The 24657-nt window shown below is 40.2% G+C and overlaps 1 protein-coding gene across 1 annotated transcript in view; it reads right to left on the reverse strand.

Moving 5' to 3' along the window:
* The window catches only part of NBAS (NBAS subunit of NRZ tethering complex), a 343164-nt gene that overhangs the window by 90408 nt on the left and 228099 nt on the right, over nucleotides 1–24657 (reverse strand). Inside the window, exons 43-44 of the mRNA XM_034766908.1 lie at nucleotides 20392–20642; nucleotides 15772–16106 (exon numbers count right to left, since the gene is read on the reverse strand). Coding sequence (XP_034622799.1) covers nucleotides 15772–16106; nucleotides 20392–20642 — 586 coding nt within the window. The remainder of the gene's footprint in view (nucleotides 1–15771; nucleotides 16107–20391; nucleotides 20643–24657) is intronic.

Genomic DNA, 24657 nt, shown 5'->3' on the forward strand with positions numbered 1-24657 from the left:
TCCATGTAGAGACTTGTACATACTATACATTGACAAAAGGCTGTTCTCAGCTAGACATGGTTTTTTTTAAAGAAGTTAGTGTGATAAGGGGTTTCTCACTCTCAGTTGTTCTAGTGCCTATGGTCCTGGGTTGCAGGTGGTGGCAACAGATTTCAGGGCTGCTAAGGAACCATAGTTTTTGAGCTCCTGCGACGGGGTATGCATACCCCACACTAGCCTGGAAAGGGTTAATTGCACACTATGGGTGGAGGAAGTCCTGCCCCGTAGACTGTGCTGCTAATGTTCCAACTGCTGTGCTAATATAAATGAGAGCAGCCCAGCTCAGTCTGGGCTGACTGCCTAGGAAGAAGGACGCTTGGTGGAGGCTCCAACCCAAGAGTTGTTACAGTCCTTGCCTGCAGGAGCCAGACATCCTGAGACATAGACCGGAGACCTGTTGCCTACTGGCTTGAGTCAGAGTCCTAGGGAGTTACCTGCGCCAAGGAGCCCAAAGACCCCAGTGTCCTACAGACTGCAGCTTCAGGAAGCCCGGTAGGAAGTGCAGGGAGCTGGAGGGAGTGGTATCTTCCATCCGTGTGTGGTCAGCGTGTTGTGGTTGGATTCCCCGCTGACCCAGTGGTGGACCACTCTGCCACTGTTGAGGCCTTGGGTTGGGACTCGGTGGTGTTGGGTGAGCCCGGACCCCCCCTACCCTGGCCATCATCCTCTTTGGTGACAGCCTCTGGATTTGGCCATTATGCCATGCTGCCCTGCACTCGAGGGATTATATATTGATCCCGGCCACTAGGCCACATTGCCCTGTGCTTGTGGGTGGCCATATTGTCTTGGGCCATTAGGCCTTGCAGCCCACAACCCAAGGGCCATCGCTCTGACTCTGGCCATTGGGCCGCACCATGGTGAGACCCAGCACAGTCTCGTAGACTGTATCTGTGGTGTCAGCGCAACCCCGATCTACCCCAAAGGGAGACGGGGTGTGCATACGCCGCCACAGCTCCCTCAAAGCTAAGGTCTACAGGGAAAGGAAATGGGCAGAAATACTCTTGGCAAAGATAGTGTCTCAAGAAGGGCAGCAAAGATACAGTCAGTTCACTGAGCCCCCTTATCTGTTTTCCAACATCAGAGTAGCCATCTCAGAGCCCTTGCTTCAAAGATTCAAATAGGATCTCAAAATAATGTACATGATTCCCCTCCCCCCATTTAAAATCCACAATTAGGGTTTTACCATAAAGGCTTTTTTAAGTCTGGGATGAGACCAATGTTTTAAATGTGCTTAACACTGTAGGATTAATTAGTTTTACAAAGGTTATGTTGTTCAGCATGCTTTGAGAAAATTACCAAAACAGTGAATAAAGGGCAACAGGTGAATATAATTTCAAGTTTCAAAGTCCTGTCACACAGGAGGTACGAAACAAAAATTGAGTCACATACCCAAATCTTGAATAGAAAAGCGGCTAATAGATGGGTACTGAGAGAATAATCGTTATGTTTGTAAAAACTGCAGTAACTTGTGGAGAACTCCAGAAGGAGTTTGCATGAGAAAGTGAAAGGGAATTCCCTAGAGGGAAACAGGAAAATTTAGACACATTTACTCTTAAGATTACTAACCAGAATCCCATAATCATTTGTATCTGAACTAAACTGCTCCGTATCTATATGCTAGGTGGTTGAACTTATACTGAACTTTTGTGTGTCACCAAATGATGGATTGGATGTAATTTCTTTACTCTAACCTAGGGGTCGGCAGCCTTTCAGAAGTGGTATGCCGAGTCTTCATTTATTCACTCTAATTTAAGGTTTCACGTGCCAGTAATACATTTTACAGTTTTTAGAAGGTCTCTTTCTAAAAATCTATAATATATAACTAAACTATTGTTGTATGTAAAGTAAATAAGGTTTTTAAAATGTTTAAGAAGCTTCATTTAAAATTAAATTAAAATGCAGAGCTCCCCGGACTGGTGGACAGGACCCGGGCAGTGTGAGTGCCACTGAAAATCAGCTCGCATGCCACCTTTGGTACGCGTGCCATAGGTTGCCTACCACTGCTACCTGTTGCCTACCTGTTGGCCTTTAGGAAATGTGTCCAGAAAGGGGCTACTTGTGGTTGATGAGGGAATACTTGTTATTGCAGATGTCTTCTGCGACTGATGGCAAAATGATTATTGAAAGATGTGTTTAGCTCATCAGGATCTACTTGTTGCCACAGGTGGTTTTGATATAATGACTTGATTATAGATGTCTTTAGCTTATTGAGCACCTAAGCTGAGATACCATGGGCAAGAAACCCCACAGACAAGTAAATTATGGGAATGGAATTTCTTTGTCTCAAGAACAACATAAACAGAGGTGAATTTCTGAAAGATAGTTAACAGGGAATCAAGATGCAGGCCCACTTTCCCAGATCATTTTGGTATTGTATAATGTTCCTTTATGTATTTTGTAGTGCGTTGATTAATCTTTGATTAATATTGTTTATACCTAGTTATATGATTTTCTTTAATAACAGAACTGAACTTTTATATAACATTAACCTAAAATAAATTTCTGCAAATAGTAAGGTCCACCGATTTGGCAAGTAGTCTGAAGATCCATCGTGGGAACTACTGACCTTATGCTCACGAGAGGAAGGCAGGTCTTGCAGCTAAAGCAATGGACACAGGAAATGTGACTTCATCTCCTTACTTTGCCATAGATTCTCTGTATGACTAAATCATTTAATATCTGTGCCTTGGGAAAAGGGTTACTTTAGTTTACTCTCTTTGGACTGTAAGCGCTTCAGGGCAGGCACTTGTCTCTTGCAACTTGTTTGTACAGTGCCTAGCACAATGGGGCCCCACTCTTGGTTGGAGCTTCTTAGGTTCTACTGTAATGTCATTATCATAATCAACAATATCAATAATGGGAGGGACAATTTTAATGTATGCATATTGACTCACTCTAAATTAGCTGCAATCTGTCGGGAACATTCTAGATGTAACTACACATAGCTTGATATATATACTGATTTTGAACGTAGAAAAATTATTATTGTTCCAATGGGAAATAGTGCAAATACAAGTTAAAGCCACTCTCTGCTGCTTTTGAACAGAAGTCTGTTGGTTCACTTTAGAAACAATATTTCTGAGGGTTGGACCATTTATTTTTACAGTTATTTATACAGTCCATTTCATATTTTGCATAACCAGGGTAATACTTGCAAGATTTAGATGCTATAGAGGTGTATTCTTTAAATATAAAACCCTGACACTGGAAGAACTTGGACAAAAAAAGTACCCGTTTTTGTCTTTCAGACCTGCATTTCTATAGTGGTAAACATTTAAAAAAAAAAAAAAAGCAATATTGGTTTTATCACTACTTATTGTGGTGTTTTCCTGTACCTACAATGAAATGTCAGAATGAGAAGTTTTACTCAGTTGATTCCAGTTGTCTTTCATTGACAACTGCAGTAGAACTAATATTTCAAGAATCTTATTTGTTTTTAAAGGAAAGGTAACAGATAACATTCTGTATAAAAAAAGTTAAATTCATCTTTAGAGTTTGAATAAGGTCCATTTAGTTTTACTATCACAGGGGACAGAGGTTGGAAACTCAATGATGTCCTATATTAGTGTTAAAACTTATGCACCATAAAACTGTTCCCATAAAAGTCTTTAATGATAGACAGAGGTTACCCCAGTTTTTCAGGGCTATTGCTCTGAACTACGGGAAATGCTCCATTGGGCACTTTTAATGAAAACTGAATTTACTATCACATCCTCTCCCTTCCTCTCTCTCTCCTTTTTTTTTTCTTTTGTGCTAAAGGATTAAAGAGATATAACTTGTTTAATCGGCTAACTGATATTTTACTATTAAACTCTAAGAAGTCAAATAACTGTTGGAACTGTGAACTGTTCCATTGCTGTGAAAAGTAAAGAAATATTGTAGTCAACTAAGAAAATAAGGTTTTAATACAATGTTAGTATAAGCATGAGACCAGTGGCAATCAACATTTTTTTATACCAAATCATATTAAATTGTCTCAACAACTATTTTGTATATTTATTTCCTAAAACTAAAAAGATAATGGAAAAGATTAAACCAACATCATATCTTCTTCTTTTCCCCTTTTAGTGCATTCTGATGTCCGAACTATGGTTACAAAGATGCAGAAAGCAGAATTATGCATACATTCTACCTTGTTTTATTAATATCTGGAGAACTATCCAAATGTTTTTTAGGCTTAGAAGTCATGGTGCCATAAGCATATATAGATTGGACCATTAAAAAGAATACTGGGCTATCCAATGCCATTTTAATTTTGTTTTCATCTTTGCACAGTGATAAAATGCAGCACTACTAATATATTATCATTTTCTTCTTATTTCATTCAAAATGTGAGTGGCTATCTTATTTATTTCTAGTCAGTTTCAGTAATGAGATTTGCTATCATGCACAGTGCTTTAGAATAGCTTGGAGGCTACTTCAATCTTAGTTTGTATGTGAAGAAAATAAAGAATATTGTTAAAAGTGTCTTTTATGAATATAAAACTGTTTAATTTTATAGCCAATAATCTGTAATGAAAAAAATCCTAAAAGCCTCTTTCATTTCATTTACAAACCATGTAACATCATATATAATGTTAACTCCAGAGATTTAATTCCTTGAGGGAAATTTCACATTTATTGTGAAATGTACATTTATATCAGAGGCAAATTCCTGGCAGAATATGTAAATTTATTTACTCAGAAAAAGTGTATTCCCTACTAATAGCATTAACTTGTACATGACCCTGATTCCGCAACTTTACTATCTTTGAACAGTATGCAACACTGCAAATAGGCAGGGCGAGGGCTATTTATGGTATATGGTCCTGATTGAGGAAAGCACTCTTACAACTTAAGTATGTAGTTAAGTGCTTTTCTAAATATGAGTTGACTCAAACATATGCTGACAGGGTTTCCTGAACTGGGGACTAAGCTACTACTCATTGGAAGGTAGGGTGGTAGAACTGGGTCCAAAGTTAGTAAAAGATCTCAAACGGGATTCTTTCTGTAATTCCATTTAACACAAATGCAATATATAATTCTAAAAAAATGATAAAATAAAACATGGAGTTTCAGCTAAGCAGAGCTAACTCTGTGTCCCTTTTCCGAAGCTTCAAGAGAAGCTATTCCAGGAACAGGTTTAATGAGAGACATTAAGAGACTCTCTACCCTGGTTTTCTATTCCAAAAATACTCTATTCACCGAGGATATGGGAGACCTAAGTTCCAGTCCCTGCTCTGAATCAGGCAGAGCAGAGACTAGATCCTGGGTCTCCTCTGTCCCTGGTGAATGGTGTAACCATTGGACTACTAGCTACTATGGAGTGAGTGTCTCTATGGTTTGACCAGAAATTCTATTCTGGACCTTGGACAGTTTTCTCAAAAGTGATATTTTTCCACAAAAAAGATTTTGTGATTAGGCATTTCCTGATGCAAAAATGTTTCATCCAAAGATTCCCAAGCAGCTCTACTGATTATGCCATTGATTTATGTTTTACTTTTGTTGACTAAAGTTGCAGCTTATTAACATCCTGTGCCTGTCCCTATTTATAGTGTGTCCTTGGTAATGACAATGTAGCAAAGAGGGGGATGGGAGGGGGGGACACACAATTATTTTCATGTCTCTCAACTGCTTTGGTATTTTATTTGTCAAAAGGATATTTAGTATTTTTTCCACAAAGAATCAGGACAACAGACTCTGAGCACTGAAACAGCTTTGTTTTGAAGGCACAAGCAAAACCAACCAAACAAAAGGCTATGTTATCAATAAAGGAATTAAAAAAAAATTAAGAACTTTGTGCAGATTGTCAAGAAGGATACATAGGAAGCCGTCAAGAAGATTGAAAAGTTTGACGTGATCACTACTGTAATGGAGAATCTATGATGTGAGCATTTGTCATAACTATAAAGGGAAGGGTAACAGCCCTCCTGTGTACCATACTATAATCCCTCCTGGACAGAGATACCAAAATCCTTTTACCTGTAAAGGGTTAAGAAGCTCAGGTAACCTGGCTGACACCTGACCCAAAGGACCAATAAAGGGACAAGATACTTTAAAATCTTGCGGGGGGGGGGGGGGAGGAAAGGGGGAAGGCTTTTGTTTGTGCTCTTTGTTTTGGTGGTTGTTTGCTCTTGGGACTAAGAGGGACCAGACATCAATCCATGCTCTCCAAATCTCTCTGAACAAGTCTCTAATATTTCAGACTTGTAAGTACAGCCTTGCAAGGCGTGTTAGTTTTATCTTTGTTTTCTCAACTTGTAAATGTACCTTTTGCTAGAGTGTTTACCTCTGTTTGCTGTAACTTTGAACTTAAGGCTAGAGGGGGTTCCTCTGGGCTCTTTAAGTTTGATTACCCTGTAAAGTTATTTTCCATCCTGATTTTACAGAGATGATTTTACCTTTCTTTCTTTAATTAAAAGCCTTCTTTTTAAGAACCTGATTGATCCAAAACCCCTTGTATCTTAAAACAAGGAGGAATTAATCATTCCTCCCCCACTTCCCTTTCCCCCCACCAATTCCTGGTAAGTCCAGATCAATTCCCTTGGAACTTAGAACAAGGAAAAATCAGTGTTCACCAGGGAATTGGTGGAAGAGTCTCTCAAGGCTACCCAGGGAAGGGACTTAGCACATTGGGAGTGGTGGCAGCAAAAGCAAATCTAAGCTGGTAGAGAAGCTTAGAGGTTTTCATGCAGGTCCCTACATCTGTACCCTAAAGTTCAGAGTGGGGAAGGAACCTTGACAGAATTTCTTAAAAGCAAAAGGCATCTGCCATGAGAAAAGGTGACAGACTCAAATCACATGTATAAACAGAGGCAACAATTTCAGAGAACAATTAGAAAACCTGAAATGGGGTGTGTGGGGGGGGGGGGAGGAACTCCCTTTTTATGTAACTCACACTGTTTCAGAGTGGCTCTTTAACCCTCTTTTGTGGCTATACCCTATTATTTTTCTTTAACATTTATATTTCAGTAATGCTAGGCACTGTACAAACATAATACATGATAGTCTGTGCCAAATGGGTCTGCTATTGTCTCTAAGCTAATGGATCTGGTCTTTTATCTGCAGCAGTAGAGGTTTATGCATTTAGATCAGGGGTGGGCAAACTACAGCCCGCGGGTCGGATCTGGCCCCTTGAGGCTTTGAATCCGGCCCGCAGGATTGCCCCCCGTGGCGCCACAGGCCCTGCGCCACTTTCAGCAGCAGCCAGCCCAACATCCCTGCGACCCCCGGGCCCTCGCCTCCAGGCACCGCCCCCCGCAGCTCCCATTGGCCGGGAAAGGGGAACCGTGGCCAATGGGAGCTTTGAGGGAAGTGCCTGGAAGCACGGCAGGGGCAGCACACACAGAGCCCTCTGCCCGCCCTCGCTCAGGGGCTGCAGCGCTTTCTGGAGCAGTGCGGGGCCGGGGACAGGGCAGATGTGCAGGGATCCTGCCCTGGCCCCAGTGTGTGCCGCTGCCACCCCGGAGCCCAAACCCCTCCTGCACCCCACTGCCCCCCCACTCCCCGCCCCAAGCCCCCCGCCTGCACTGCGCACCCCTCCTGCACCCCAACCTCCTTCCCTGAGCCCCCTCATATGCCCCACACCCCTCCTCTGCCCCAATCCCTGGCCCTGAGCCCCTTCCTGCACACCGCCCCCACTCCCACACTCCACACTCCTGCCCGCACCCCAACCCCCTGGGCCGGCCCTGAATACAATTTCCCCACCCAGATGTGGCCCTCGGACCAAAAAGTTTGACCACCCATGATTTAGATCAATCCCTGCAGACAGTCCAGCTAGGGGTATTGTTACATTCAGGTAGATAATGTTTTAAATTTTGCAATATAAAATACTAGTATAGCATAAGATTAATTCTGATCTGAGGCATATAGATGAATGAATAGCAAAACACCATACAAAAAGCAGTGCAGAAGTTTGAATATTTCCCATTTGAGTCTGTCTGCAGAATGTTTTAAGCCCTGTCAGGTCAAGATATGTTGCATCTTTAAATATCACGACATTCGCAAGAACATCTTGTTTTTTACTCCCCACTGGAAGTCACACATGATTGCAGAAGTAGAGTTTCACAAAAACTGCTATAATTAGAAATTAATGTAATACTTTATACCAATCGTGCAAAGCTATTAAAAAAACCACATTTTCTTTTACACAATCTGCACATATGTACACAGAACAATTCTCTTGCACACACCAATGTACACATGTTCACACTGTACAGCAAATTCTTCCTTTCATGAGCATCCCTCAGATTAGTTGTTCACTGTCTCACACACACCTCACATCTATTTCTCATATGCACTAGAAGACCACACCACCCAGCCACTCACTCACTCCTCATCCATCCACCTTTCCATTCAACCACTTGCCCCCTGCAATGTATCAATTTTCTTCCTTCCGAAATTCATTAATTCTCTTCCCCTCTCCACCGCCACCCAATTCATCCTTCTTTCTTCTTGCGCCTCCCCCACTTTCAATACATTCACACCAACAGTGAAAAATCAGCAGTGGTATCATACTACCCAGCAGCTGCAGCATCCTTCACATACAGTTCACGTTTACTGTTATCTCTGCATGCACGTGTACGCATGACGTATACGCAAGTGTCATGCCTCATATCACAGTCATGCATTTCGTTTTTATTTTATATTCTCTGCTAGAATAGTTGTGATGCCACACAGTTAAGGGAAACCCTCATGCCAAAGTGAAATAGTGCTGTCCCTTTAAGGGGATGAATTGGAGGGGACGAAAAGAGGCCTGCCTATCAACTACCCAGCTCTTTGTCATTACACATGGGAAGGTGTGGAGTCCTTCCTACCAAATCTCTCCCTCCCGGTCTGAGGTCAGCACTGAGTCCCTGTGTCTCTCAACTCTCTTCTCCATGACGGAGAAAGGATTAAGTCTCCATGACCCAAAGCTGTCCCTCCTGTTTCAGAGGGACACTTTCCAATTCAGAGAAGTCTTTCTACTGTTTTGGCTTGTCGTGCGTCTCCCCCATTTCAATGTCTTCTTCCCACCCCTGTTGCTATAGAGAGGCATCTGAAGACAACACCTCTCCAACAGGCATGCATTGTCTTTTTTTGTCAGAAGAGCAATGTACAAGTCTTTCTGTAATGCTGCTATGGGAAATCACTCTGAATCCTCGTGCTCAACCTCCCCATCCCATCTGCCTATTTCACCCAGTAAGAGAGTGCAGGGAGTGGGTAGGTGAGCTAATTAGTGCCCCAGGAGAAGCTGATTGGGGGCAATTATCTGATCAGGCGAGTGGGCTGGGTGGGGTAAAAACTTAATTGGTCCCATCAACCTAGGACTGATTAAAGGAAGCACAGGGAGGAAATGCATGGTAAAGAGGGAGCAACAGGGCTAGCCGGGGCCTGTTCCCCTCAGGTCCTGTTGAGCGGACCTAATGCTCAGCAAATATCGTAACTAGGCGGAGCACTGGGAACCGTGGTTACGTTGGTGAAAGGGGATTGAAATAAAGTTTCAATGAGAGCACACCCAGTGGAGGTCATGTGGTTTCTGCAAGGAAGAGGACAAGGGCAGAAATGGGCCTCTGTTACATACCCCTTCCTTGGGTTGCCAACTCTCCCGGATTGGCCAGGAGTCTCCCGAAATCAGCCTCAATTTCCCGGTGGCTATTGAAAGCCATCTGGGAGATTTGAATAGGCTGCTAGAAGTCCAGTTGGTGGTGCAGCGGGGCTATGACAGGCTCCCTAACCTGCCCTGGCTCCACACGGTTCCCGGAAGTGACTGGCACATCTGTAAGGCTTCTAGACACAGGGGCGGCCTGAGGGTCTCTGCGCGCTGCCCTCCCCCGAGTGCCGACTCCACAGCAAGGAACCCTAGCCAATGGGAGCGGCAGGGGTGGTGCCTGCAAGCAGGGGCAGCGCACAGAGCTGTTTGGCCGCCCCGAGCCTTGGAGCCAGACATGCCGGTTGCTTCCGGGGAGCCGCCCGAGATAAACACTGCCCGGCCAGAGTCCGCATCCCTCACCCCCACCTGCACCAGTCCGGAGCCCCCTCCCGCACCCAAGCCTCCATCCTAGAGCCCGCACCCCCTTCTGCACCCCAGGTTCAGCCCGGAGCCCCCTCCCACACTCCGAACCCCTCAGCCCAACCCCCCAGCCCAGAGCCCGTACCCCCAGCCCCAGCCTGGTGAAAGTGAGTGAGGGTGGGGTACAGCAAGTGAGGGAGAGGGGGATAAAGTGAGTGGGGGACAGGGACTCAGAGAAGGGGTGGGGCGGAGGCATGGCCTCGGGTAAGGGGCAGGGGAGAGGCAAGAGTGTTTGAGTTTGTGCCATTAGACAGCTGGTAACCCTACCCCTCCCTAGGGCTCCCATTCCTCCTGCTGTTCCTCTCACAGTTAAGGAAAGGAAAGATCCAGCTGGACCAGGGAGGATCCTGAGAAATGCTGGGAGAAGCAGGGGCCTATACAAAGATAGGGAGTTGATTTTAGAGGAGAAAAGGGTGGCAGCAATAAACTTATTGTGGTGTGGAAGAGGACATCTCACAATTTTGTCATGGAGGACTATGAGCTCCCCCCATACAATTGTTTTGTTGCTTCACCTTCCAAGACCCCTCAAAAGTCTCCCTATTTCTGTTGGCAGGCCTGCCCCATGTTGGCATCGTGCAGCTCCATGTGTGACACTTGCCAGTGAGAGTGTCTCTAATCACTTCTCTCACAGTAACATGAGTAAGTGTAGCCCTGTGTGTATATGAGAGATGTGGACACTCAGGCATGGTCTGGTCCTACCACTTAGGAGCAGAGGGCACCCGGAGGGGGGCGGGGGGGGTAGATAAATGTCTCACATGCAGCTGCAGAAACTTGGCAGCTATGAATTATAGTCAGGTATCTTTCAGGTAAAATCCATGATAAAAGGTATGTAAGAAGTGACTCATCTTATTTAGGCCACATACTGTGGCTTTCTTTAAGAAATTTATATTTCATGCAGCATCCCTGGTTTGGGATTTATATCTTTAATATGGATAAATATGTCTCTAAACAGGTTGATAGTGTCACTTATAAATAATGTGTCAAAGAACTATTGGTTTAACCTCTCTTCCTAACCTAATCAGAGCGGACTCCTATTTTTGAAATTTGTAGGGTAATTTCTTTAAAAAATTTGAGGACTTCAATTTATCCATTCACTGGTTTTCAATGCATTTAGAATCACATCCCTATTTTAATTCCAAATAGAACCAATATTTTAAAGATAGCTATAGAGAAAAAGGATACATTAGATTTGTTTCAAAGCTGCTAAAAGATCAGAGAGCTGAAGGCTAAAGGAGTAAGTGGATGTGGAAGATCATTACATGACTAATACAGATTCTAAATGGGATATGGTTTGAAGTGAGGGGTGGACAGGGAATAATATTATTATAATAATAATTATTATTATAATTATAAGGCTATAAAAAGTTAGAATCTAAAGATAGCTGATATGCAGTAAGTAGTATTTTAACGCTGATAAATTAAAAGTGAGGGGAACAAACAGAGCTAAAAATAAGAGTGATAGAAGTTTTCAGAAAATACCGGTCAGTAATATTTTCATAATACACTTCCATTAGGTGTATTGAGAGGGGAAGAGGAAAGGGCTATAGATGAACATGGTGCAGCAACCAGCTGACATATTGGAGAGGGGAAGAGAGATAAACACGGTGTTGGGTGACCTGGCTGGCCAGAGATAGAGAAAAGATTAGAGAAGAGATGACTACAAGGGTATATAATAGAGGTCTACAAAATCATGAATGGTGTGGAGAAAGTGAATAAGGAAGTGTTATTTACTCATTAACATAACACATGAACCAGGGGTCACCCAATGAAATTAAAAGGCAGCAGGTTTAAAACTAACATGAAGGAAGTACTTCACACAGTGTAGTGTCAACCTCTGGAACTTGTTGCCAGGAAGTGTTGTGAAGGCCAAAACTAAAACTGGGTTCAAAAAAGAACTGGATAAGTTCATGGAGCATCACAGAATCATAGAACCATAGGGTTAGAAGGGACAGCAAGGGTCACCTAGTCTAACCCCCTTGCCAAGATGCAGGATTAGTTCTGTCTAAACCATCCAAGACAGATGGTTATCCAGACTTTTTTTGAAAACCTCCACCGAAGGATCTTTCACAACCTCCCTATGCAGTCTGTACTATTGTCCTACTGTTTTTACAGTTAGGAAGATTTTTCTGATATTTAATTTAAATCTGCTATGCTGTAGTTTGAACCCACGGCCTCTTGTCCTGCCCTCTGCGGCAAGAGAGAATAACTTTTCTCAATTTTTTTCTATGGCAGCCTTTCAAGTGTTTGAAATCTGCTATCATGCCCCCGTCCCACCCCCAAATCTCCTCTTTCCAAACTAAACATACCCAGTTCCTTCGGCCTTTGCTCATATGGCTTGTATGCCAACCCTTTGATCATCTTTGTTGCTTGCCATCTTTGTTGATCCTCTCCAGTTTCTCTACATCCTTTCTATACATTGGTGACAAACTGAACACAGTACGCCAGCTGAGACCTAACCACCGCCGAGTAGAGCGATATTATCACTTCCTATGACTTCCATTCTATGCCTCTGTTAATGCAACCTAAAATTGCATTTGTTTTTTGCAACAGCATTGGCACTGCTGACTTGTGCTGAAGTTGTGATCCACTACAACTCCCAGATCCTTCTCAGCAATGCTGCTGCCAAGCCAGCTATTTAGTATCCAGTGTATTTAGATTTTTAGCAAGGCTTTGACAAGGTCCCTCACCAAAAACTATTAAGCAAAGTAATCTTGGTAACCAAAGTCTTGCGGTAAGAGGGAAGGTCCTCTCATAGATTGGTAACCAGTTAAAAGATAGGAAACAAAGGGTAGGAATAAATGGTCAGTTTTCAGAATAGAGAGAGGTAAATAGTGGTGTCCCCCAGGAGTCTGTACTGGGCCCAGTCCTATTCAACATATTCATAAATGATCTAAAAAAAGGGGTAAACAGTGAGGTGGCAAAATCTGCAGATGATACAAAACTACTCAAGATAGTTAAGTCCCAGGCAGACTGCGAAGAGCTACAAAAAGATCTCTCAAACCTGGATGACTGGGCAACAAAATGGCAGATGAAATTCAATGTTGATAAATGTAAATAAAAGTAATACACACTGGAAAACATAATCTCAACTATACGTAAAAAATGATGGGGTCTAACTTAGCTGTTACCACTCAAGAAAGAGATCTTGGAGTCATTGTGAATAGTTCTCTGTAAATATCCACTCAATGCGCAGAAGCCGTCAAAAATGTGAACAGTTTGTTGGGAATCATTAAGAAAGGGATAGATAATAATACAGAAAATATCATATTACCTCTATATAAATACACAGTTCATACACATCTTGAATACTGCATGCAGATGTGGTTGCCCCATCTCAAAAAAAGATATATTGGACTTGGAAAAGGTTCAGAAAAGGGCAACAAAAATAAGTATGTATGGAGCATCTGCCATATGAGGATAGACTAATAAGTCTGAGACCTTTCAACTTGGAAAAAAAAGATGACTAAGGGAAGATATGATAGAGGTCTATAAAATCATGACTGGTGTGGAGAAAGTAAATGAGGAAGTGTTATTTACCCCATCTCACAACACAAGAACTAGGGGTCAGCAAATGAAATTAATAGGCAACAGGTTTTTTAAAAAAACAAAACAAAACAAAACAAAAGGAAGTATTTTTTCCACACAATACACAGTCAACCTGTGTAACTCCTTGCCAGAGGATGTTGTGAATGCCAAGACTATAACAGAGTTCAAAAAAGAACTAGATACATTCATGGATGATAGATCCATCAATAGTTATTAGCCAGGATGGGCAGGGATGGTGCACCTAGCCTGTTTGCCAGAAGCTGGAAATGGGCGACAGGGGATGGATCACTTGATGATTACCTGTTCTGTTCATTCCCTCTGGGGCACCTGGCATTGGCCACTGTCAAAAGACAGAATACTGGGTTAGATGGAGATTTGAGCTGACCCAGTATGGCCGTTCTTACGTTATTCTCAATTTATTTTTTCTTCCCTAAGTGTAGCACCTTACATTTGTCTTTGTTGAATTTCATTTTGTTGACTATAGCCTAGTTCTCCAATTTATCAAGATCCCTTTGAATTTTAGTACTATCCTCCAAAGTGTTGGCAACCCCCCTAGACTGTGTCGTTTGCAAATTTGATAGTATGCTCTATATTCCAAGACCCAGGTCACTAATAAAGATGTTAAACAACACAATAGTTACTCTTTGTTTGCGGTTGTTTAATCAATTATGTATCCACTCAATGGTAGTTCTGTCAAGCCCACATTTCTCCAGCTTACTTATCAGAATGTCATGACTGCATCAAACGCCTACTGAAGTCCAGGTATATGTCCATATTATGTCCACTACATTCCCCCTATCCATCAAACCAGTTACCCCGATAGGATAGGTCCATGAATGACTGTTAGCCAAGATAGTCAGGAACACAACCCCATGGTTTCCCTAAACCTCTGACTGCCAGAAGCTGGGATTGGATGACAGGGGATGGATCACTTGATGATTACCTGTTCTGTTCATTCTCTCTGAAGTATCTAGCACTGGCCACTGTCGAAAGAAAGGATACTGGGCTAGTTGGACCAGTGGTCTGATCCAGCATGGCCATTCTTATGAGAAGAAGATAGACTTGAAGAACATAGCTAGAGATGTAGAAATCAGTTGGTCTAGATGACAGTTATTTCAACGCTGGTAGCACCTAGTCTACACTAGTGCTCCAATTGTGCTACAGAAAGTGAAAATTTTGATCAAGCAAATACTAATGTAGAAAAAAGCAGAGGGGTCATAAGCCAGTCGGAATGAGCTGCGGGGAAATAATAAATAGTAATATCCAAAAAAAAGCAGGGAATGACAACTGATTAACCAGAATGAATAACTACAGGAAATAAGGAGGAGGAGGAGGAGGAAGAATTCTCATCATCCTTTTTTAAGATATAGGGTTAGAGACAACAGCATTCAGGATTCTGGAATCAAAGGTAATGTGTGAGGCTTTTGCCTTAGTTGGCATAGAGCGGGGTAGCAAAGGTGTGAAACAAGGCCCAGGTGATTTTACTTTACAGACCTCCTCATAAGAAGCCCTTGTGGAAGAAGTTACTACGGATTCATCAGAATGAGCTTGGGCCCTGAAGGCAGCATCTTCTTGTAAGACACTGTAATAGCAGGCTTTCAGCCATATGGAAATTGTGGCATCAGGTATCTTTTGGATCCTTTTATATTGTAACTGTAGGCCATGAAAAGGGCATCAGACATTCATTCTATATTGAGTTCTCATGTCCTAGTAGTAAATTAGATCTCTAACTAATCCAAGAAATGCAGACCATTATCCTTGGGTTTGGAGTTAATGGACACTTGGAGCAAATTTAGATTTTCAGATTTGCACCAGTGAAAAACATTTCCCTATTTCTCTGCTAGGCCTGGATCATGGAGACTTTGGAGGACCATGAAAATATTTCTTTCACTGGGAGGATGAACCTATCATCAATTTAGGCTGATAAAAATGTAAAATTAAAACACGAATTTTCTTTCCACAGTAGCAATTTTAGACATGAAAATTAAGGTTTGGGATTTTGTTTGTTTGTTTTTGTTTTTTAATATAGTGTATTAATTCAACATTTCCCTAGAAGAAAAAGTGATAAAAATGAGATATGGACTATCTGTATGAAACTTATTATCTAAGCAGCTTAACCATACTTGCAATTTTTTTGTAAAAGGGATTATATTTACCTTGGTGACAGCCTTTGAAGAAAAGGTAATGTCATCAATGAAAGTGACAATATCTCCTGGGTAGAGTCTATCAAAGTACTTTGCACATGTATCATATGCACTTAACCACTCTGGTATTGTTTCTGGTGCTTTTTTAATGAGCTTGTGATCACCATTCCAGAAGAGTTTTTGTAACCAGATGGTGTAAACAGAGCTTGGAGAGAGCATACTACCATCTTTCTCAGGGATTTTGGGAGCGAGTTTGGAAATGGATAAGATGTTCTGACTTGTAAGGATGGGCTGCAATACTCCCAGAGGGCTCACATTTTCATCTGTTAGTTTTTTGTAATTGAGATCTATTGGCAGAAAGAGAAAAACAAAAGTAGTTATTAAAGTTGCATCTATTCAACAGGTAGGACTGTATTTGGCATTCTATGTACAAAAAAAAAAAAAAAAAAAAACAAGGACTGAAAGAGCACTGACAGAGCTATCATCTCCACAGACAAAGTCTATTCTAACTTAGGGCTGATGCATGTTGACAGACTGTAATGTAGAAAGGGCTATTGATGCCTCTATTTGCTGATAATCAACAGGTTTAAACTCCTAGTGATAACAGTCTGTCAAGAAACATTATCATTTTTTTTTTAATTATTCAAGTCCCATACCAAGTACATATAGATATACACCTCTGCCTCGATATAACGCTGTCCTCGGGAGCCAAAAAATCTTACCACGTTATAGGTGAAACTGCGTTGTATTGAACTTGCTTTGATCCACCGGAGTGTGCAGCACCCCCCCCCCCCCGCCCCGTTACCGCGTTATATCCGAATTTGTGTTATATTGCGTTATATCGGGGTAGAGGTGTATGTGTTTATCCATAGAGAAGCAAGCGCATATACAGAAACATCTATGGCTACAAATATACATAAATTCCTGTAAAGCCTACAAAACTTGATTCTGCTCCTCTGCCTTCACTAACAAAAAGTATGCTTCTACCATGGGAAAACTAACGTGCATGAGCTATCTCGCTGTAAAAACATAGTGGAGACAAAACACTAGTTTTACAGAGACATAAACTAGGCAAGGTCACCCATTGCCAGGGGGTAGTACTAACCTTCTCTAGCTACCTCATGAAAAGAACTACAAATGCCTTGTCTCCATTTAGGATTTTATGATGAGATAATAATCATGTTAGTCATCTTGCTGTAAAAACACTATGTGTCAGTGAAGACAAAGACATAGTGTGCCTGTCTCTGAAGAAAAGTAAACAAGCCCGGCTCCGTCCAAAAACCTTAACCCTGAGAGATTGGTGGAACATCTTCAGTAGCATTACTTTACACTATAGCCCTCCCACTCAGCCCCATACTCTCTCTTGTCAGATAGGTTTATCTACATCCTTCAAACATGTTGCTTTCACTTGGGCCCTTCTGGAAATTCTTATACATGCTTAACTATCAATAGTCTCCTTGAACTCAGGGAGCCTTAGGCCATGTCTACACTTACTGGGGCATGCGCTGCTGCAATTTTTTTTTTTTTTAATGGAGATATACCTATCTCCTAGAACTGGAAGGGACCCTGACAGGTCATCGAGTCCAGCCCCCTGCCTTCACTAGCAGGACCAAGTACTGAGTTTGCCCCAGATCCCTAAGTGGCCCCCTCAAGGATTGAACTCACAACCCTGGGTTTAGCAGGCCAATGCTCAAACCACTGAGCTATCCCTCCCCCTACTGATGTTAAATCGACTGCAGAGCACTTTCCTGTCGACTCCAGTACTCCCCCAGAACGAGAGGAGTAAGGTAAGGGCAGACACTGCAGTAAGTCGACCTAAGCTACGTTGACTCCAGATACAGTATTCATGTAGCTGGAATAGCGTAACATAGGTTGACTTACCCCAGTAGTGTAGACAAAGCCTCAGACTGTAAGCTCCTCAGGGCAGGGACTTCGTCTTTTGTCTTTACAATTCTATGCACATTTTTGATGCTGTACAAATAATAATGCTATGACTGTGGATAAATGGGGGAAAAAAACAACACCCTAGCAACTCGGCAAGATCAAGATTAAAGATGCAAGTAAACAGCAGCCAAGACATGCAAATGTTAAGACTACTCCCATAATGGTATACATTGACAACAAATCAATAATATATTAAAAATTTACATAAAAAGACGATAGATTAGAATATTATTTACACCATGACAAGATAAAGTTGCTGGAACAACCTTAATTTCTATAATTTCCTGACTTCTGAATGCTTATTATTACAGCAGTAGTGTTATAACACTTGGTTTTACATTTAATTTCCCAATTTAGAACACACACACACACGGAAATAAAGAAATCCACATATGTTCAGCTTTGGAACTTTTAAATTCTTCAATCTTGGGCCTATGCTAATGGTTTTTCATAGCTGTCTCTTCTGTGAAGTTCTGCAAGTTCCCAGCCTCAATTCCGCTACTAATGGAGCTGGATGTACTTAATGACAAAAAAAGCGAAGGAGAGACAAACAAAAAAAAGTGCTATTTTTGAAAAGATTCATAACATTTTTTCAGACATGGCTTAGTTTTTTAAATGCAATATACGTCTGGAAATCAATCACATTTTGATGTTTCTAGGCTTAGCCAAGTAAATCAACCAAAAGCAAAATTTTGATAATGATTTCTTTAAATGCACATTTAATTGAGAATAGCAGAGAAAAAATTGCTCAAACTTTCAAAAAATTACATTTGGACTTACAAAAAATGAAAATTTGGCTTAAATTTTATTGTGGAAGATGTGAGCAATTGAAAAGGGGAGTGTGAGCTGCAAGTACCACGTGTGAAGTAAACATGTGTGTACATATGTATTTTATATACATATTGCACATAAAACTATAGTACAAGACCATTATTAAGGCTGCAAAGTCAAATACTCAAAAGTTAGGAAATACCACAAAACTATTTGTACAACCTTAATTTGGCCCCTTTGTGTGTATTTGTTATGACAGTTTTTAATTTCATGATTACATGCTATTTTTTCCAAAAGACCCCTGCCTCATTCAGTGCACAGACAAACTGCTTACTGAATGAGTAGTATTCAATATTCTGTTTTGTCCCCATAGTTAAATGTGTAGCCTCAGGCCTTAATTTACAGCACACTGTTCAAACCCTGCTATAAAGACAGAATTATTAATATCCTCATGGTCTTTCCTATGGCCTTCATTACTATAGCATCTCAGTGCTTAATTAATCAATCCATCTTCACAACACCCCTGTGCGATAAGGGAGTATTATTATCTCTACATTACCACTGGGGGGGTTGAGGCACAGAGATTAAGGTCAAACAGTAGACTAATTTTGGGTGCTCAACTTGAGAAGCCTTGAAGACTTGATTTTTTTTTTTTAAAGAGTTCTTAGCGTTATAAAGCACTTTGTACATTTAAAACATTGACTTCAGTTGTAGCCGCGAAGACTAAGCACTTCTGCAAATCAGACCTCACGTGACCAAGTTGAGCACTGAAAAAACTGAGGAACACAAACAATTAGTGGGAACCTCTGAAAAGTTTACTTTAAGTGACTTGCTTAGCTTCACATACGAACTCTCTGGCACTGGCCGGGATAGAATCCAATTATCCAACGCTGCATTTGACTGATTTAGCCATAAGACAGTCCTTTCTCTTCCTGCAATCCCCTGTATTATTCACAACACATCTTCCAATCTCTGCAGCATGAGATGGGGTTGCTAAAACAGCGCTTCATTTACAATGCAACCCTCATTCATCCCCAGAGCAGAGCCATCCAGATAGTCATAGTATTGAAATGTTTTCTAAAAACATTCAGTTTGAGGCAGACACCTATGATGTCAAGTTTCAAACCAAACAATTACAATTTGGCAAAGTTCTACACAACTGAAAAGAGGGTCTTATAATGGGTAGTGTCAGGCAACTTTAATAATGGGGACACTATTAGCCCTGCTTAAAAATATAATTACATAAATGCCTGTTGCCAGGCTGGGTGAAAAATAGTAGTTAAAACTGTATCCCTTTCTGCAGAATAAAGTAATATCAAACAACATTATTTAAAAAAAAATGAACCTTTAAAAGAAAAATGCTTAACATCTATGAAATTATGTATTATGTAATTAAGATTTTTGATAGGCACACCAATACACAGAATGCATTTTAGGTAGTTTAAGAGGAACAGATTTTACATGAACTGCATTTCTGCCCACAGTAAGTTATTCAAGTGCTTGTTTTTGTTTTTTAAGCCTCTTCATACACTGTAACCCATATTTTTGCAGAATGGAGAATTTCATTTCAATTATACAAAGATACATTTAATATTTACATAACATTTTTAGAAGCTAAAATATTTAACATTTACTAGACTAGAAATATCAAAATACTGTTTAATTTTTTTTCAGCAATGCATTTTGCTGTAGCTTGCTATGAAAGACTAATCTAAACATGCAATAAATCCAAAGACTAGGCTAATTTTCCTCTGAGGCATAAGAAACCTATTGAGCTCCCTGCATCTATCTGATTTGCTTATAAAAGAGCACCTGATAATTTGAAACTAGAAAGTGTGACCTTGTCAATACTCAGAAAACTGAATAAATGTGATAAGTAACTACAGAAATAAAGTACAAAACCAATAAATCTCGTACCTGGTGCAACGGCCTTGAATTTTTTCAGCAGTCGTATGTGAGTTTCAGGTTTGATAGCATGCTTTACAAATTCTGAACAGCCGCAGTTTTCAAGGAGAGTAAAATAATAAAGCAACCGCTGGTGATCTATGCCTTCAATACCCGGGTAAACATATTTGGCCATGTGTTGATATAGGGCTTCAGGGTTGGTTTTCAAAGTCTCAAAGAGACCAAGACTTTGTGCTCTGTCTTCTATTTCTCCAGTAGATAAGCTGTGTGTAAAATAAATATTGCTTTAAAGGTTGGACACTCAAGTAAATTAAATACATATTCATTCAAATACAAGAGGTGACATGATAACTAATTTTTTTCCTTAAGCAGAAAGGTTCAATTTTGTAACAGATTTTGAAGTGTGAATACTACTTCATGTACATATGTCTGACGTGTAAAAAGTGATCCCAAATATTTAAGAAATTCTTAAATAATTCATGCTCTTTCAACAACAGGAAAAGAGGCTGGGTAATAAACTACTTATTTAGATATGTATATAGAGAGTCATATCAATCACTTCAGAATATTTCATACTTTCACATTCCAAAGTCATCAAATGGTATTGGATCACCATTTCTATAATAAACATCTATTTTCAGGTTTTATAGTTTGCTGCAAAAGTTCAGCTTTAAGATGAAACTTGGCAGGTGTGTTCTCCATCATGGAGCAAGATTTTGGCTGGTTTTAAGTTTTAAAAGGGTAAGAAAATAGAGCTTTTGCAGTTCAAGTTTTCTTTAAATTATCCATTTAAAAAGGTAATTATTCCATATTATGAATTACCTGATTTTGCTATCCAATTTTTTTTTTTAAACGGCAAAAACCTTCACATTATAAAAAAGGAACGTGCACATGCATGGGAACAAGCAGCAGCAGAATTAGGATATTCAATAGCTACATTGTACATATGCACTTGAAACACGATATATTAATGCTTTAGATGTTCAATACAGTCAGAGGACTTGGTCAGTAAAGGGAAACGGTAATGGCATATCTTTCGGTCATTTGTTTGATTCAGTAACGACCAGAAAGTTAGTATCGGCTGGACTGTTGGTAACATGGCAAATGACTTGGGCCAGGATGCTGAAAGCTTCGCCATGTGGAATAACTGTGCTAGACAGGGGCTTTGCTGATTTTATACTAGCTTATACTAGCAATAGATGTTGTTGATAGATAATGCTTAGATCATAGTATCCATTCCTATGCAAGTACAGCATACAGTACTCATACAGAGGGTACCTTCAGACAGCCTAATCTCTCAAATACATTCAGTCACTAAAATTGGCATTTTGTTAGCAGATTGAAGCATTTCCCCATAGATTTAATGCAGATGAAGATTCAACTCTTCTCTCATGCCTGGGGCTGAGCCCCGTGCACCAGCTTTGAGAAACATCTATAGGTAGGATGAAGAAACCTGCAGTATCACTGCCCATTCTGTACCTACTCTCTGTAGAACCAATTTCCACGTCTGTCAACCTACCAGTGATAGTCATTAAATTTAACTGAACATGAAAATGACACTTAGAATAGCAGGAAAGCCAGAGATCTCTTGAAATAGCTTAGTACAGATAAGAACTAAACAACAAGGTTAAATACAAACGCAGGCAGAATTAAAGCCACAAATGAAAATGTCTAGAATATGCTGAAAATGTAAAGTTGATCAGCTCAAATCTGAAGAATTTAACCCACAGTACATTTCCAATAAGTCAGATGTTTTTTGCTCTCTTCTTGTTTATTAAAGGGAGTTATATTCTGAATACTGCCTCGGGAGAAGCAACATTGAGACATTTTATATTTACCTGTGATTTCCAAACAGAATATGCTCAGTTTCCAACCCTAAAGATGATTTTTGTCACTGTAAGAACTGCAAACTCAATCTTGTTTCAGTTGGAATTAAGATCCTATCTTTTATTGTAATAAAGATTCTACATATAGAACGATTACAAATTTCGATAATGATGCTGAAGACAATGCTACTACCTTGTTCCTTCATAGCTGTATTGGCTCTGCAGTGTTAATGAAATAAAATTCTGTTTTTTCCTTTCTGACCGTAGCTATTTGCTCAGTTTGGACCCACAGTTAAATCTTCCCAAATCTGCACTTTTTGACAATTACCTTGTCAAGACAGATATTAGAATACATTTACTGACACATGATAAATATTGAAACCTCCCTGTTAACTAAATTACAATGTGCCAACATGTTTTATAGACTTCTGTGATCAATAGTCCTTTTCAATAGCTTCTATAGGAAGAAGCAGTTATATTTTCCTTTAGAACATAAAATGTATTTTTAACTTAGATAATAATCACCACAAATTCTGATTCATTGCACGATGCAATATCATATGATCATTACTGTCATCACCTAATAAAATAAATGATTACTAGTATAAAATGTGTGTCTCTTTTTTCAGAAACTGTCCATAAAGTGGCTTATATAAATACTGCATATTTGTCTAACAATGAGTAACTCTTAGAATAAACTTGTTTTCATTTCAACATTAATGCGTAAGAAGGCATGCATTATTAATACAATAATCCCTAGAGTGAATTATACTGTAATGGCCACATGCTTTCAATCACCCTTAAAATGAGATTATTGTAAACTAAAGAATGTTCTGCAGTATCTTATATTATTATACATCAATTTTTTTAAGATACTTTTTTGAATTTCATTTGGAAAAAGGACCTTTATTTTGTATTTCACTTATTATAGTCTTCCACAAATACTAATTCATAGATGAGAGAATGAGTAAAATGGCAGAAGCCTTAGGTGATATCCCGGCCCCACTGAATTCAGTGGAAGCTTTGCCATTTACTTCAGGGGGTCCAGGATTTCACCCCTTGTGTGTAATTTCTTTTAATGAAATAAATAGTATAGGAACATGTTCAAATTTAAGGGCTGTAGCTTTTTTTCTCTTACTTTTTTTCAGACAGAAAAATTCAGACTGCTCCTCCATCTTCAGATGTCTAACTCCACTCCATACATAAGTAGTTTTATCTCTTACGTCTCATGTTTTATAAAATACGATAACTTTTTCATGCGTTTTAATTAATAGTTAATGTTAAAAGGGGTGCAAGCGTACTGAAAGGTGTGGATACATGAATTATTTCAAATTTAAAGCCAACATCTTCATTTTTTTTTTGGTACTGAAACTGGTTTAGTTGTGACTTTCAAAACAACAGATAAGAATTGCCCTGGTTCATTGCTTTTGTTCTGTATTTATACCGAGAGCATGAAGCACTGCCATCTCAACCTGCTATAAGGACAGTTGGCATAGCCTCTTATTGTTCCATCTTACCCATTCTTAAAAAGGGGTATGTAGTATTTGCCTGCCTCACAAGGTTGTTGTTATGCATATGTGATTAATTCGAACCAATTAGAATGAGAAACAAAAGTATCCTTTTTTAAATCAATATAACCAAGCGTTGGACATAATCTCCTAAACTGGACCCAATTCGGTAAAACTGCTACAAAGATGAAAGGTGTTCCTGTAAAAAAATCAGAACCCCACGTGAATATCATTATGGAGATGAGAGGTATTAAAGCTATTGACTTCAATGCAAAGAGGATCAAGTCCTATATGAAGAAGTTGAAGCTTATGTAATAGGAGTGTAATACCTGTGCATGGTGATAAATTATAACTAAGGTTAAGATTTTGTCACGGGTATTGTTAGTAAAAATCACAGAGAGATCATGAGCAATAAACGAAAATTAATGAAAGTCTGATCAGGAGCGCTGGACGCTGCTCCAAGGCTGGGCTGCCCTCGGCTGCTGCTCCAGACCCAAACCCAGAGCCTGGCTGTGGCTCCAGCCTCTGGGTGGCTGCTGCTGCGGCTGCTCCAATCTTCTCAACTGACTGCTGCTCCAGCCCGCATTGCTCCTTCCGTGGGGCTAGACAGCTGTTCCAGCCCTGCTGCTCTGATGCAGGCTGAAGCCAAAGAAGTCATGGAGGTCCTTTAAAGTCACGGAATCCACGACCTCAGTGACAAAATCGTATCCTTAATTATAAATAACTTGGCATCAGCCAAATGTATTCCCCAATGCAATCTTATATTTCATATATAATGACAATGTCGGTAGATATACAAAAATATGACCTCTTTAACTTAAATATTCTAAAATTCACACAAATTTAAATTGTTTTTAGCACATCACCTGTTTCTCCAACAAAATTCAGACAATTTGCATTTAGTAGTGTTAGATAAAAAGATGTGATAGCAACATTCTTTTATG

This window comes from Trachemys scripta, chromosome 3 (assembly GCF_013100865.1).
Source record: "Trachemys scripta elegans isolate TJP31775 chromosome 3, CAS_Tse_1.0, whole genome shotgun sequence".
Lineage (NCBI taxonomy): Eukaryota > Metazoa > Chordata > Testudines > Emydidae > Trachemys > Trachemys scripta.